Source organism: Nyctereutes procyonoides, unplaced genomic scaffold, assembly GCF_905146905.1.
Source record: "Nyctereutes procyonoides isolate TBG_1078 unplaced genomic scaffold, NYPRO_anot_genome, whole genome shotgun sequence".
NCBI lineage: Eukaryota > Metazoa > Chordata > Mammalia > Carnivora > Canidae > Nyctereutes > Nyctereutes procyonoides.
The window spans coordinates 14,988,343-15,005,155 of record NW_026575144.1 but is presented as its reverse complement, the minus strand read 5'-3'; the positions used below and the strand labels follow the sequence as shown (position 1 = coordinate 15,005,155).

General features: G+C 42.3%; 1 protein-coding gene across 3 annotated transcripts in view; it reads left to right on the top strand.

Moving 5' to 3' along the window:
- Window positions 1-14,583, top strand: part of GNG4 (G protein subunit gamma 4) — a 79,070-nt gene extending 64,487 nt beyond the window's left edge. For all 3 annotated transcript variants that reach the window (XM_055308816.1, XM_055308814.1, XM_055308815.1), the window contains one exon: window positions 11,025-14,583. In XM_055308816.1, coding sequence (XP_055164791.1) covers window positions 11,025-11,153 — 129 coding nt within the window. In that variant the 3' untranslated portion in view covers window positions 11,154-14,583. The remainder of the gene's footprint in view (window positions 1-11,024) is intronic.
- Window positions 14,584-16,813: the final 2,230 nt, after the last annotated feature.

Sequence of the window (16,813 nt, the reverse complement as noted above, 5' to 3'; positions counted from 1 at the left end):
GCCTCCATGTATTTGAGTTCTTTCTAAATTTCCTCTTGTGATTGAGTTTAAGTTTCACAGCACTGTGGTCTGAAAATATTCAGGGAATGATCCCAGTCTTTTGGTACTAGTTGAGACCTGATCTGTGATCCAGTATGTGACCTATTCTGGAGAGTGTTCCATGTGCACATGAGAAGAATGTGTATTCTGTTGCTTTAAGATGAAATGCTCTGAATATATCTGTGAAGTTCATCTGGTCCAGTATGTCATTCAAAGCCCTTGGTTCCTCGTTGATCCTCTGCTTAGATGAGCAGACCATTGCAGTGAGTGGGGTGTTAAAGTCCCCTACGATTATTGTAGTATTATCAGTGTGTTTCTTTAATTTTATCATTAATTGGTTTCTATAATTGGCTGCTCCCATGTCAGGGACATGTTAGATCTTGTTGGATAGACACTGTAATTATGATATAGTCTCCTTCCTCATCTCTTATTACAGTCTTAGGTTTAAAATCTAATTTGACTAATATAAGGATTGTCACCCCAGCTTTCCTTTGATGTCCATTAGCATGATATATGGTTCTCCACCCCTTTACTTTCAATCTGGAGGTGTCTTTGGTTCTAAAATAAGTCTCTTGCAGATAGCATATCAATGGGTCTTGTTTTTTTTATCCAGTCTGATACCTGTCTCTTTTGATTGGGGCATTTAGCCCATTTACATTTAGAGTAACTATTGAAAGATACTAATTTAGTGTCATTATAAGGGTAAAGTTACTGTTTCTGTGTTTTGTTTCTGTTCCTTTCTGGTCTGTGTTACTTTTTGGCTCTCTCTTCATGTAAAGGATCCCTTTTAATATTTCTTTCAGGGATGATTTAATGATCATAAATTCATTTAGTTTCTGTTTGTCCTGGAAGCTTTTTATCTCTCTTCTATTTTGAATGTCATCCTAGCTGGATAAAGTAGTCTTGCCTACATATTTTTCTCATTTAGCCTCTTGAATATATCATGTCAATCCTTCCTGGCCTGCCAGGTCTCTGTGGACAGGCCTACTTCCAGTCTAATGTTTTTATCCTTGTAGGTTATGAGCCTCTTGTCCCAAGCTGCTTTCAGGATTTTCTCTTTGTCTCTGAGACTTGCAAGTTTCACTATTACATGTTGGGGTGTTGGCCTATTTTTACTGATTTTGAAGGGGGAGTTCTCTGTGCCTCCTAGACTTGGATGCCTGTTTCCTCCCCCAGATTAAGGAAGTTCTCTGCTATAATGTGCTACAATATACCTTCTGCCCCTCTCCTCTTTTTCTGGGATCCCAATTATTCTAACATTGTTTTGCTTTATGGTATCACTTATTTCTCAAATTAGGAGAAAATGTTTTTATAAATATTTGGAAAGGCCAAATATACCACAAAACCCACTATTCATAAAGTAAAAGTTTTGACTGCATTTAAAAAAATTTGATATGGTAAACATTTCCAATCAACAAAATAAGAAAAACATTGGCATTTGTGTAACAAAGGGTTAAATCTCTAAACCTTTCTGAAATTTCTCTGAAAAGTCAATAAGAAAATAAAAGATCCTCCTTTTTTAATTGTGCAAATGAATAGGCAGTTTAAAATGGAAAAATATAAATGGTCAAATATATGAAGAGACATTTACCTCCATTAATAATATAAGAGTTATGCTCAAAACAACATTGAGGTCTGCTTTAAAAAAACAAGACCCATTCAGTTTTTGTGTTTGTTTTGGTATAGTTGATATACAATGTGACATTAGTTTCAGCTGTACAACATAGTGATTCAACTTCTCTATATGTAATGTTATGCTTGCCGCAAGTGTAGCTCCCATCTGTCACCATACAACACTATTACAATACCATTAACTATGTTCCCTATGCTGTGCCTTTATTCCCTTGACTTACTCATTCCACAACTAGAAGCCTGTATCTCCCATGTCCCTTCACCCATTTTGCCTAGTCTTCTGTTTGTTCTTTTTGATTCTGCTGCTTTTTGTTTATTTAGATTCCACATATGAATGAAATCATGCGGTGTTTGTCTTTTTCAGTCTGACTTATTTCATTTAGCATGATAACTTCTAGGTCCATCCAGTGACATGTCTCAAATGACATGATCTATCCTTTTATTTGGCTGAGTTATATATATATATATATATATATATATATATATTATATGGACACTCAGGTTGCTTCCATATCTTGGCTACTGTAAGACTGTTGATGTTTTTAATCTTTCATGATATCCAGTATCATCCATGGCCAGAGGTTTTTGATGGTTGGAATGGACACTGAAACAGTCTTTCAGAATGATAGTTTAGAATATTTTTCAAAATGTTTATTGTTCATACTCTTGACACCAGTATTCTCACTTCTAGGAATTTACCCAGAGACAATCTCACAAATAATGAAGGGAAGTAAGAAGCAGAGCACTATTAGAATATCAACGAATTGTAATTTTTGATTACCCATCCATAGAGATTGGTTAAGTAAATTAGGTAGAGACAATGTTACGCTATATTATCATTATAAACAATGATGTACAACTGTGTGTCCTGAGTGAAAAAAAGCATGTTATAGAACAGCATATGAAACTATATGTAGAAAGATAGATAGTAAGATATCTGAAAAGATGTTCACCAAAGTGAACCACTCCAAGTGGCAGTTGGTGTTTGCTTCCAGCTCTGAACTTTTTTTGGTTATTTTACAAACAAATAAGAATTGTTATTGTAAAGACAATAAAGCTGTTTCAAAATTAAAATTCTTTATAGAAATCACCTCTTGCACAGAGATGCCACCACACCCCTGAAGACCCAGTTACCCCCTCCTCCTTTGAATTTATTATCATTTGTATAGTGTGACAATATGTGAAAGAGGAAGAGGGTGCCTTAGAAGGTGGCCACATAGTACAATAAATAGAAAAACACACCTTTTCTATTCTTTCCACATAGGACCTCACCACCACATTATCTGCATGTACACTGTTCATTTTGTATATAATCTATATCTTCCTTCTGGACCAGGGGACCAGGGGACCAGGAGCCAATTGCAAAGTATGACCCTTAGGGACCAGGAGCCAATTGCAAAATATGACCATACTTTCATGTAAACACACTACATAGTAATCATAAATTACATTTCAAATTTAAGTGTAATTGAGGTGAGGATTATTTTTTCTACTGGTTTTGCTCATCAGCATGGATAATCCAGAGCTGCGGAGTAGAACTAAAAAGTAAGTGTCCAGGAGTTTGCCGGGACAGTCCCTTTGGCATCAGCCTTTTGGCTCCTGCTTCACATTTATATTTGAACCAGAGATTCTTCCTCATAATTCTGCTAACAGATAGGTCTTTCATATGTTTTACTCTAATTTTTTTTCTAGCACCTCTAAGAGTCATAACAGTGCTGCCAGTTTGTGAGTTCTTTTACAAGAACAAGATGTGTTCTTTATGGTTTCATTTATCCACAAGAAAAAACACACTCTGTTGAGTGTTCCAAAGCCAAACAATAAAATTCTTTTTTTTTAATTTATTTTTTATTTATTTATGATAGTCACACACAGAGAGAGAGAGGCAGAGACACAGGCAGAGGGAGAAGCAGGCTCCATGCACCGGGAGCCCGATGTGGGATTCGATCCCGGGTCTCCAGGATCGCGCCCTGGGCCAAAGGCAGGCGCCAAACCGCTGCGCCACCCAGGGATCCCAACAATAAAATTCTAAAGCAAGAGCCAGTTGTTGTTAAAACAGAAGACAAGAGGCTCAAATATCATGGTGTTTCCTATGGAAAATTGAAAAAGAGCAAAATCCAGGAGTCCATTGTGTTCTGATAGATCACTGACAGCCGATTAAAAGCATCCAGAGAAGTCCAGGGAAGGGATGTAATTAAGATGATAAATGATGTGAAGGTTGAAAGAATGACATTTCTAAAAGAAAATAAATACAAATGATATTCTGTGACCCAGCCCAAATTCAAGACAGTGCATAAAGATTTTGCCTTTCTGACATGTCTAGTCTGAACTCTGGGTCCCTCCCCTTTATTGCTCTACCTTCTGCTAGAAGTTAGCTTTAAATTAAACTTAGCTTTAAATTAAAGTTAGCTTTAAATCTTCTCCTCATTTTCTCATCCTCTACCAGAAACATTCATAGCTCTCCCCCAGACCGATTTAGATGGTAACTTTCTACAATCAGATTTAGAAATAAATTCAAAGGGGGCTATGAGTGAACAATTCTAGAATAGCTATCAGATCAAAGGAGAAAAATCTTTGAATTAAATCAAAGAGGAGAACATAAGCAGGAGAACAAGAAGACAAAATATACATTTGGAAAAAGCAAGGAACACTTCCAATTCATGAGGAATTGGGTTAGGGGCACTGTGGACATCCAATTGCCCTCATAATTTCTGAGAAAATTCCTCATGTCTGTTTCTCAATGACTTCCCAAAAAGTACCCAGATGGATAATGAAATAATAACATGCTGTATGTATAATAGTATTCATTATGTCACTTAGTCACAAACCAGCAGGTATTGCTATTCCCGTTGACAGGAGTGAAAACGGAGCACCCAAGTGTTTGTCTTGCCCAGAATGACACAGCTTATTAGTGCTGACTACAGCTCAGTCAGAGACATTGTTTCCTGACTCACAATGCAGTACATCCTAAGAGATGCAGCTGGCTTTCTAGAATCCCTGGACCTAGAACCTCCTTGTTACATCCATCTTTCACCTTTACCTAAGTCCCAGAAACCTCTTGAGTGACTCACTGGTTTCTCTCACCAAATAAATTACTCTTTCAATGAGCTTGCAGAATGGTTGGATTAGGGGTTCCTTGGTGGAAAATTGGGATATGTCAAAACCGAGAGGTCGTTAGAGTCACATAGGACATGTACCAACCTGTTGAAAGGATTTGGTTAAGTTGAGGTCCAGGGTAGATATAGGTCAGCCATTCTAATTAAGCTCTGTGAGGGCTTCACTATTCTGGTGGTGAAAGCCATGTAATATCAGCTCTTACTTAGGTTACCTTGGAGATATTAAAACTCTTTCAAGCATCTTGGATTTACCTCTTAATGTACAATCAACTTTTCATGTGGAAAAAAAATCCTTTGTGCTGATAACTAATTGACCATTATGAACATTTGATTTTAGAATTCAGAGAGGGACTATGTTATATTATTCCTGTATTCACACATATCTTTCACCCCCTCTGGTATCCTCCAGATAACCTTACCCACTCCCACCTAGCTGCTCTATCTGTGGCCCAGGACCCAACAATTGAAAATTGTTTGCATTGATCTGGAGCAATACAAAGTAGTTGCTGGGATCCACTAGAAGCCAAATGTCTTAGCCAGCTTATGCTGCTATAACAGAGTGCCATAGACCTGGTGGCTGAAATAACAGAAATTCATTTCTCACAGCTCTGCAAGCTGGGAAGTCTGAGATCAGGGTTGCTGAGTGGTCAGGTTCTGGTGGGAGCTCTCATCCTGGTTTACAGATGATCACCTCCTTGCTGTCACCTCATAGGGCAGGTGGAGAGAGATCTCTTACCTTACATCGCAGGTGAAGAGACATATCTTTCATGTCTCTTCTTACAAGAGCACTAATCTCATTCATAAGCATTCAAACCTCATGACTTCATTTCTTCCCAAAGGCCCCACCTCCAAATACATTGAGATTGAGGCTTTCTTGTTTGGATTGGGGTGGAGAGGACATCATAATATGGAAGTATCTTGAGCGTGTGCTTAGGAACTGATGTGTTGATCTCCAATGCTTCCCTACATTAGAAGAAAGAAAAAATTCACAAGGATTCACCCTGCAGTGTTTGCCCAGACTTTAGAGTTGAGGTAAAATTCCTGTCATGTACTGAGGGTTTCAGTAGGGAAAACCAGCATATGACTTCCTCTTTGGGAGTGTGCAATGAGTTTGACCTTGTAAAAGATACGGTCATTGTACCATGGGGGCTGTGACCTGGCTATGCTCTTGACAGTGATCCTGCTTTGTTTTCTTTTTTTTTTTTTCCTGCTTTGTTTTCATAGGTGGAAGGAGGTACAGGCGGAACTATCAAAGATGCTTGAAATTGATTCCAAGTAGTATTATTAAATAGACCAGGATTGCTGAGAAATAGGTGTAAGTTGCTCTACTTTAGATGCAAAGGATAAATGCAGTGGGTGTCACAGCCAGAATAGTAATTATGTCATCTGTCTCGTCCAAGAGTTTGACTATAGTAATTGCAACATTTTCTCCCATCATTGAAGCTTGTAATTATAGCGCAACTAACAGGATTATGTGCTAACTTGGGCTGTTTTAATCACCTCTTTTACTCTGAAATGCAATGGTAAAATTCCACAGTTGTTCCCAGGCTGCCAATTCTTTTCAACATCTGTTGTCTTGTAACAGTTCAATACTAAGGAGAAGAGGCAGAGATGCTCTGAGCATTTCATAACAGAGGCCTTTAGGTAAAGCAGACTTTAGGCTTGACGAGAAAGTGTAAACAGGGAGTTTTAAATTTCCAACCCAAATAAAATTTCCTCTTTGAAAGCAAATATGTTTTCTGTTTCAAAGATGGCAGATGTTTCATGCAATTTGGCAATGTCTGCAGCCCATATTTTGTATGCATTGAAGGAAACTTTCAACTGTAAAAATCAATCTAGGACTGATTAAGGAAACCCTCCCATGCAACCTAACAAGCAGGTTTGGGTTAATTAATGCTTGGATCTTAAGCTGTGTGTCAGGATGTTATCTTTCATGTGTAAGACTCAATAAGATGTTCCTTACATACATTTATCTTTACAGATCACATAATAACAAACTTCAGGCGTTAATCAAATACTTTGTTTATGCAAGAATAAAGGAACGTCACACACTTTGTGAAATAGGGGGGCCTGATGGCTGAGCTGGAAGCCTCCCTTGATTGTAAGATGATTTATACTGTCTTAGGATGACTTACATTGTCTTAGAGTGTTGTTTCAACAAAACGAGGGCATCTAGGATATTAATATTGCACAGAGCCAACTCAGATCTGCCCATTTGGTCTTAAGTCAGGTACTTATTCCTTGGCGCCAATACAGGTCCCATTAGGTATGTGTTCCTATTGCCCAGGCAAGACTCCGCCATTGGAAGAGTGAACTCAGCAAGCACATCTATGATCCTAAAACAAGCAGCAAAAGGAGACAATTGAAGAACAGACTGTTTTCATGAAAGAAGAATTGTGGAACCAAGTGCAGTATCACCTTTAGAGGTGATAGAAATTTCCTAGATTAGATCTGCTTAAAATGAGCACAGCCAGACCTGAACAGCTTAGCGGTTAGGGTGCTGTAGACACGGAGCTATGTGGGCCGCAGATACACTGATCCCAGGCAGGAACAGCCCAGCCCCATCTCTCCTTCATCCAGCTGTCCTACAAAGCCTCCTTTTGTTTTTTTATTGAACTATAGCTGACATACAATGTTAGGTTAGTTTCGGGTCTGAAACAGTGATTTGACAATTCTGAACGTTACAAAATACCACAGAAGTGTGTTACCGTCGGTCACTAAACAATGTTATTAAGATATTATTTGACTATATTCCCTATCCTATACTTTTCCTCCCTGTGACTATTTTTTAAGAGATTTTGGGTGTTTTTCTTTTTAAGATTTTATTTATTCATAAGAGACAGAGAGAGAGAGAGAGAGAGAGAGAGAGAAGAAAGAAAGAAAAAAGAAGAAAGGAAGAAAGAAAGAAGAAAGAAAGAAAGAAAGAAAGAGAAAGAAAGAAAGAAAGAAAGAAAGAAAGAAAGAAAGAAAGAAAGAAAGAAAGAAATAGACAGAGAGAGGCAGACACAGGCAGAGGGAAGAAGCAGGCTCCATGCAGGGAGCCCGAGGTCTCCAGGATCATGCCCTGAGGCAAAGGCAGACGCTTAACCGCTGAGCCACGCAGGCGTCCAATTGTGACTATTTTATGATGGGAAGTTGGTACCTCCAGAGCTTTTTTGAGGGTCCTTTCTTCCAATGCCCTCGTCTGATGTACTGGTCCCGGTGCAGCAGCCCCTAGTGGGGCGCCCCCTTGCAGTCGCTCTCAGGAAATTAAACTACTCAAATCCACCCCCAAAGGATGTTAATAAGCATCTGAACAAGTATGATCCAGGGGAAGGAAGCTGTAATTACAATTTAGCAAACTAACTTTGGGCCAGCTGGATCATATTAATAGGCAAACAGAGGTACATTAAAGTTTTTCCTTTTTTTAAAAGATTTTATTTGTTGAAGAGAGAGAACACAAGCAGGGAGGAGGGGCAGAGGAAGTGGGAGAAGCAGGCTCCCCTCTGAGCAGAGATCCCAGGATCCTGGGATCATGACCTGAGCCAAAGGTAGACGCTTAACCAACTTGACCATCCAGGTGCCCCAGCACATTCAAGTTTTTCAAGAGTTTATTTGAGCATATATCCATTCAAATTGGGCGCGCCAAATGAAAGTGAGTAGGAGCATTCCACAGACAGAAGCTAGGGCTAAGGTTTTGTAGAGAAGATGCTGAAGCAAAGCAAATAAATCACTTGATTGATCAAATGGGTTCTCAGATAGCTGGTCTATAAGGAGAGTGTGCCGGCCCTGCGGAACATTCCAGTCCACTTGACAGGTATATTTTCATTATCAGTTTAATCAGGTGGCTACTGCAGCATATAGATTCTGTGGCCGAACAGTGGAGCTTCAAATTCTGGCTTTCTCTCTTACTGGCTATGTGACCTTGGGCAAGTTTCTTAACATTTGTACCTCAGTTTCCTCATCTGTGAAGTGGCTTTAAGAATATTACTTAAGAGACACCTAGGTGGCTCAGTTGTTGAGTGTCTGCCTTTGATTCAGGGCATGATCCTGGGGTCCCAGGATTGAATCCTGCATCAAGCTTCTCGCAGGGAGCCTACTTCTCCCTCTGCCTATGTCTCTGCCTCTCTCTGTATCTCTTATGAATAAATAAAATCTTTAAAAAAAGAATATTACTTAAAGGTATTAAATGACATAATGCATATGATGATGCATTTAACATGGTACCTGACACCATAATAAGCATTTGGCAAACATTAGCTATTGTTTTTCTGTTTTTCTCTTGAACTTGTTTAATAAGGACCTGCTACAATAGGTGATCCCAGGGCGCATGGGTGGCTTAGTCAATTAAGTGTCTGACTCTTGATTTTGGCTCACGCCATGATCTCAGAGTCCTGGGACTGAGCTCCACATCCAGCTCTGAACTCAGCACAGAATCTGCTTGTCTCTCTCCCTCAGCTCCTCAGCCCCATGCTCTCTTTCTCTCAAATAAATAAAATCTTTAAAGAGAGAGGAGGGAGGGAGGGAGGGAGGGAGGGAGAGAGAGAGAGAGAGAGAGAGAGAGAGAGAGAGAGAGATGATCCACTCTTAGCATACCAGAAAATCATGTTTCTTGGCCCAGAAAGCTGGTGACAGGGTCACCAGCATACCTTTATGGAGGTTCTAAAATATTGGCCATGGTGCTCTTAGAGGTAGAATGATTGAGTGATTGGGATAAAAGGAATCTTAGAGATATCAAACACTTCTGAATTTTACAAGTGAGGAAAGGGAAGCTCAGAGAGGCTGAGCTCCTTGCCGAAGGTTACACAGCCAGCTTAGGGGCAGAAATGGAACTGGAAGGCTGGTGCTCATTGGTACCCCTTTCTCCCTTCCACATCCCCAACACACAGACTTTGTCAAGACTGAGGTTGACTCATCTGCTCAACCTCCAGCTATATTTGAGGGGGAAATTCCTTATATATCTATACCAGAATTATTTGTAGGATTCCAGCCACTGCTACATAAGGTAGGTCTGGGCTGGAAATCAGAATTTCTAGAAAATTTTGGAAGATAGGTCAGTTTTAAAAACCTAGAGGGAGGGGATCCCTGGGTGGCGCAGTGGTTTGGCGCCTGCCTTTGGCCCAGGGCGCGATCCTGGAGACCCGGGATCGAATCCCACATCGGCCTCCTGGTGCATGGAGCCTGCTTCTCCCTCTGCCTGTGTCTCTGCCTCTCTCTCTGTGTGACTATCATAAATAAAAAATAAATAAATAAATAAATAGTTAAAAAAAAAAACCTAGAGGGAATGTGTGTGGCTTGTATGCACTGGAGACTCTAAAATAGTTTTTTCATTCATTTGTGGAATGTTTTCAACATTCTAGGGAAGATTTAAACATTGTATATGCCAGAAGGATCTCATTTGCCTGCTGTATACTTACCCCTGCCTATAGCCTGTAAGAAGCATTTGCAGCCAGAACAACCTAATTGGAAGGACGCATTAATGCACAGGCCATTTGTCTGCTGAGCACATGACCCAGACCCTGGCTGAAATGAGCTGGTAACTTTATTTTCCTATTAGAGAACACATCCTGGCCCTCTGCCACTCACCACCCAGCTCCTCCTCTAGAACCCCTGGGCGTGAACCAAGGGATAGTTCAGTACACAACTACCATGTGTCCACAGGTAAGACTGGAAAGAATAGGGCAGGGAAGGAGATCTCTGGTCAGGAGCAACTCCCTGCACAGGGGAGTGGCCACTGTGAATTAAAACATGTGCTTAGAGTATGCAGCTCATGTATGTGATATATATAATATGCTTATTAGCATGTGTTCTGTTGAGAAGGATGAAAGGTCTCTCTGTGCTGGTCATGAGAGTGGATTGCAATCAACGGCTAATAACAATAATAAACACAATCATGCTGGCTTGGCCAGGGCTAGTGCTCTGCTTTATTCATCCAGAAATGGTGTAGCAGAGTAATTATGAAGCTACTGGAGCTTCCACTCATCGAACTCAGTTGAGAGTAGAACAACAAGGCTGCCGGAACCTCTTGTTCCTCTCTGGGGATTCATCCACCATCCCTAGGCCTCCCCTCTTTCCTCAAAGGCAGGTTTCGAACCCCATCTCCCTGGATTAGCACATCCCCTCTCTCTGGACTAGAAGTGGCCTTGTCATTGGTGGTGCACACAACATGGCCTGTCCTCAGCCTCATCCACGTGGATGCCTCTGTGCTCAACCCACTGTGAACTGGCCCTTAACCCAGTACCTGTGCTTTGTCCCCCACAGGTGTCCCAGGCAGCCGCGGATCTCCTGGCCTACTGTGAAGCTCACGTGCGTGAAGACCCTCTCATCATCCCAGTACCTGCGTCAGAAAATCCCTTCCGAGAGAAGAAGTTCTTTTGTACCATTCTCTGACTGTGTTTGTTATGCCGCCGGGGCTCCTCTTCCATCAACCCATTCCCTGGTTAGAGACTGCATGCTCTCAGCCTTAGGGACCTCCAGCCAGCACCGGGCCTACCCCACCAGGATGGCTGGGGCCTGCCTCTCTTCACTGGGTTTCTTAGCTGAGTTCAGTTTTGCTTTTCCTTCTCATGTTACATTCTTTACCAGGAAAGAAAATAGACATTTTCGTAGCCAAGTAACAAGTGTGCCAACTCAAAACAAGTATGGGTGTAAGGGTTTCGTTTTGTAAATCAGTTCCCATTTTCAATATCAAGTTCATACATTTCAGGGGCTAATTTGCGGGAAAGAAAAACAATATAGTCCCCTCCCCCCATTCACAAGAATCTGGTAGCAAATTAGAGCATTTTGACCAACTGAGATAGATGGATAAAGTTTTCATCTGGATGTTCTGTATCTCCTGCTTTTCCATCATCCTATTAGGAAGGAAGGAACCCACAGTGTCAGACGGCCTTCCTAATATGTGTCTACCTGGAGCCATGTGGCCCAGACCCCAATGAGGGTCTGATTACCATCGACCACTTTGGAGGTGGTCCTTCTACAAGTGTCGATGCTGGATGAATATTGTAGCAAGCTTCAATGTAAATGCACACCATGATAGCCATCTGTTTGTGGGCTCCAGCTGGGCCAGCCAAGGGCACCATCTCACCCCACCCCACATATGCCACATCTTCTTGCTCCTCCTGTTCTGGCTCCTCCTCCATAGTCCTGACATGGGCTGCATTAATAAGATCCTGTTCAATATTGCAAAAAAAAAAAAGAAAAGAACCTTTAAAAGAACAAGACTTTGTTCTGGGCACAGCCCTGTGGGGTGTCACCAGGATGGCTCCTGCCCCAGAGCAGTGAACCATAGGGGCAGCAGCTTCCTCTGTGTCATCCACTTATCTGAGCATTGGCTGTATTCACTTAATCCTCCAGCAATTAATAAATGCCAGGAAAGTAGGTCTATTTTAAAGAGAGGAAAACTGAGAGGCATGTGGATGGCTAGGTCTAGCTAAGTGCCAACTCTTGGTTTCAGCTCAGATCATGATCTCAGCATCCTGGGATCAAGGCCCGTGTCAGGCTCTACGCTCAGCAGGGAGTCTGCTTGAGATTCTCTCTGATTCTCTCTCTCTCTCTCTCTCTCTCTCTTCCCTCTGTCCCTCCCCCCACTTGCTCATTCTGTCTCTCTCTCTAATATAAATAAGTGCAGCACACTTCTTTCCTCATCTTTGCATGTTGGGCCCAAATAGCTTACGGACAATGATACATAGATACATGGATGCCCTGCGGTCGACTAGACAGCTCTTGGTTTTTCTGAGACCAACTTGCAGAATCCATCTAGAAAACAAAAAAGATGAAAGAGAATAAATGCCGGGGGCAGAGAGCTCCTTGACCAAGTTAGTGCTTTTCTGTTGGTGTAGAAACTGCCACTCCCTGGCTCTCAGAGCAGCCGGCTGTGCGATACAGGGCAAGCCACTGTGTGCCTGGCATGTTCTAACCTGCTAATTGGGGATAATGATAATTACTCCTCCTGCCTTTCTATCTGGGAGGCCACAGAGAGGTGCTACATAGATGAAAGCTCTGATTATCATTTAAAACAAATTACTAAATGCTCCAATATAATATAACATTGGCAGGAGTGCATGACTTCAAAGACAAACATGGTTCGGTTGGAGGAATAATGTAAAATTGCCTGCAAAGAGCCAAATATAATTCAGATCAATTAATAACTTGCCACTTTGCAAATGGTTTTATTACATTTTTATTCTTTGCTTCTTTTGTTGAAAGCGATTCTCTGTTTCATTAAAGCTCACTGATATTACCAGGGAGGTTAGGAAGCTGTGTGCTCTGACGACAGCAGAATTATATGCTGTGTGTGATAATAAGACTTCAAACCCTTCTCTATCTCAGTTTATGACCAGGAGCTCTTTATTCCGTGGTCCATGTCAACATCATTAACCTGATAAAGCAAAGCACAATTCATAAAAGCACATCAGAGAAGCTGAGAAAGTAGGACAGCACGGAAGCTGGCTAAATTGGGTCAGGAAGAAACTGTGCTTCTCAGTTTCCTTCAGACTTTCTCTTCTTTGTTTTCACTTTTCCTGTCCCTTTCCTTTGTCTCTTTCTCCTTTTCCTCTTGTTCGACCTTATATTCCTCCATGAGATGCTTTTCTGTCTTTGTGGCTTATCCCCTTCCCAAGCGTCCCTGAACTCACTGCCCTCTTCCCAAAAGCAAGGTCATGCACTTGGGCTATGAGATACACAAGCAGGTGTGTGAGCACTCGCCCTGCTAGCCGCTCATCGGGAAATGAACGAAAGGGAGCATGCCTGTCGTGGACAGTTGTCACATCTTGTTGGCAGTTTGCCTTTCCAGCATCTGAGCCCCCTCCCTACAGGGGGATATCACCCCTTACGTAGAAATTTAGTGGGCTGCGACAGTGCTCCCTTTCACTGTGGATGCTGAAGGGGGAAGATCTTCCCTGCCTCTCAGGTACCCCCTTCCCAGCCCCAGGCCAGCCAGGGAGGGGCCAATGACTTCATGTGAACTGTCTGGACTCCTTTGCCTAGACCTTGAGCCCCAAGCAAGAGGCACAGAAATGAAAAGATGTTGAAGTTTGTTTTATGGGAGCTGCGGTGGCCCTGGGGCAGCAGTGGCCCAGCAGGGGAGGCATCTGAGACTGGCAGGCTGCCGGGGTTCAATGTCCAGGAATGACAGAGTCCTGAGTAGACCATTCCTGCTCCGTTCCCCGGCCCCACTGAGCTGTCTTGGTGCCCCCCTGCTCCCTACGTCCTCCTAGGTCTCCCTTCTAATGTTCTGTCAATTCTTTGAGCCCGTAAGCTCCATCCAGTAAATTTCTTATTCTTCCATGAAATAGGCTGGGCTGGATGTACATATCGTATGACCTAAAAACTCGATCCCTGGGTGTGTACGCTACAGAAACGTGTCTATGTGTTCACCAAAAGAAAAGTACTAGAATGTTCATAGAAGCACTATTTGGAAAAACCTGAAGCCGGAAAGCACTCCCATGCACACATTGAATGGATAAACAGATTCTGGTATATTCACACAGTGAAATCCTGTGCAGCAGTGGGAACAAATGATCTCAGCACAGTGGAAGTCTCACGACATACAGCAAGTTCACACTACATGATTCCATTTATGTCAAGCGCAAAACCCAGCAAAGCTAATCTGTGCTGTTGCAAGTAGGGAGTATTAGTTACTCTTCAGAGGATGGGAACCAGAGGGGGGACAAGGGGAGCTTCTAGAATGTTCTGTGTGTGGATCCGGCTGCTAGTAACCTGAGTGTGTCCAGTTTGTGAAAATTCTTCAAGCTGTATACTTTTGATTATGTACTTTTCTGTATGTATGTTGTACATCAATAAAAGTTGGTTTGTGTGGTTAGCAATCAAGAATCCTACTAGGTGGGTTTTTTTGCACTTAGCTTAATTTTTTACTCCTCTTTAGGTAGAACATCATTAGTGGAGCAGTTAAGAGTGTATTTGACAACATTTTGAAATTTGAAATACTTATAATCCACAGCTTTGAGCAGAATGCAGGCGGTTCCCTGGGAACAGGATACACAATGCAAATGCTGTGCTGTGGGATCTCTGTCTTTTGGGAAAATAGTTAGGAACCCTGCTGGGATTTCCCACTTGGATCAATCTGTCTGTGAATGAGGCCAGTGACCCCCCTCTCAGCCTCTCCTACCTCCTGGCCATCAGGAGTGAACAGGAGGGCCTGGCCTGCCACAAAACCCTATTATCACATGCCATCTTTAAAGGAAGAAACCATAGCAAAGGCACCAGCTGGCTCCATGATGGTGGTTTTCTGAAAGCAGCCCTGGCCTCCGCTGCCCAGGCCACAGACACCCTGAGGCAGACATGGCTTCAACTGCGCTCCCACCCACTGCAGGCTGTAGACACCCCTCCAAGCCTCTGATCGATTCTGAGGGACCTGCAGTGCTGTATTTTTTGCTCTCAGCTACCATGTGGCCACCTCCTTGCAGAGAGTGAATATTGAATTCCGGGTGATCACAGAGTAGCCTCACGCTGGGACTCCCACTACATGAGTCAAAAAGTCTTACCTTTGATTCTGGTTTCCAGCCCCCCATGGAACAGCACAATGAGTCTATGAATTGTCAGCAGCCTCCCTCCAAGGGAGCCAGAGAAGGGGAGCAAGCCAAAGGTCAAAGGAATTTTGTTCTAGTGACTGTTCAAATTTGAAATGAAAATAATTATAATAATCATAATAATTAGAACAATAATAATGATAACAACAACACTTAACATTTTGACCTGGAAAGAATATGACTGTGGAAATAATTTAGAATATTTATTTACACTTCCATCTCCTTCAGCTCTTCAGGATGATGAGAAGATACCAGATCATGAGCGGCCTTTATAGAGGACCAGAATGATGCTCCCTACCCTGCCCATCCAGCTTCATCTCCTGGATGGCATTGGCATACTGCTCTGCCCTCCCCATCTGGTTTCTGATAAAACCCTAACACTTGACTCTGTTAGCTATAAGTCACTCACTAACTTATAAAATTTTGAAGGCCACGTATGGTAATTAACCATTCACCAGTGTTCTTCCAACCTCTTACCTTCAAAGATTCACCAATGACAGGGTGGCCTCCCAGGCCCTGCCTGCTCTGGCCCCCACTTATTTCCCAGAGTTGCCTTCATACCTCACTCCCTCTCAAAACCCTGCGCTTATCCACACTGGCCATTATTCAAGCCTACCTCACTAGACCTGTTCCCTGCTGCCACAGGGTCTTTGCATTTGCTGCTTCCTCTGCCTCGCACATCTTCCCTCCTCCCTTTGCAGGTCTACTTACTTTTTAGATCTCAACTCAAACATCACTGACAGTTCAAGCCTTCCCTGACCTCTCTGACCAAGTCAAATGTGTTTATAGATTTTTACCACACTGTGAGGCTCTCCTTACAACACTTGTCATTGTTGCAATTTTACATTTGTATATGTGATCATTCAGTGCCCCATCTGTTCCCCCAACTACACTGTGAACACCATGAAGACAAGGCATTTACTCATCCCATATCAGCTGGCACATGAGAGGCAGTCAAGAAGTATTATCCAAATAAATGCTCAAAAGCCCTCCTGGTCATTTCTCAGCACCAAGTGCTTCTTTTTGGGGTTTCTCCATAAGCTTTTAACCCCTGAATGAGCCCTCAAATGACCCTGTGAAAAGGAGGGAAGGAAATGATTATTTGTTGAGTGTTTACATCTGCCAGGCGCCAAGCAAAGGACCTCACCTTTTAATCCTCACAATGGTTATAAGATGTATTACCCTCATTCTGTAGATGTGTACTCCTCATACGTCCATGAGGAAGCTAAATCAAGTTAAGGAACTTGCCCAAAGTCAGACAAGTTCAAAGTGACTGAATTTGATCTCAATCAGTGCTCCTAACAATGCCATCATACTACTGCCCAGAGTCAAACCAAGAGCCTCAGAGACAAGTCACTCATCTCCTCCACCCCACATTTAAAAAATGAAAGCTACTAGGAAATGATGAAGTGTGCTATTGACTTTATGGCATGGTCACACTTTGTGGCTGTTTAAAAACCATGCAACCTCTGTGCGCTATAAAAGCATCTTCACTCTGCGTAT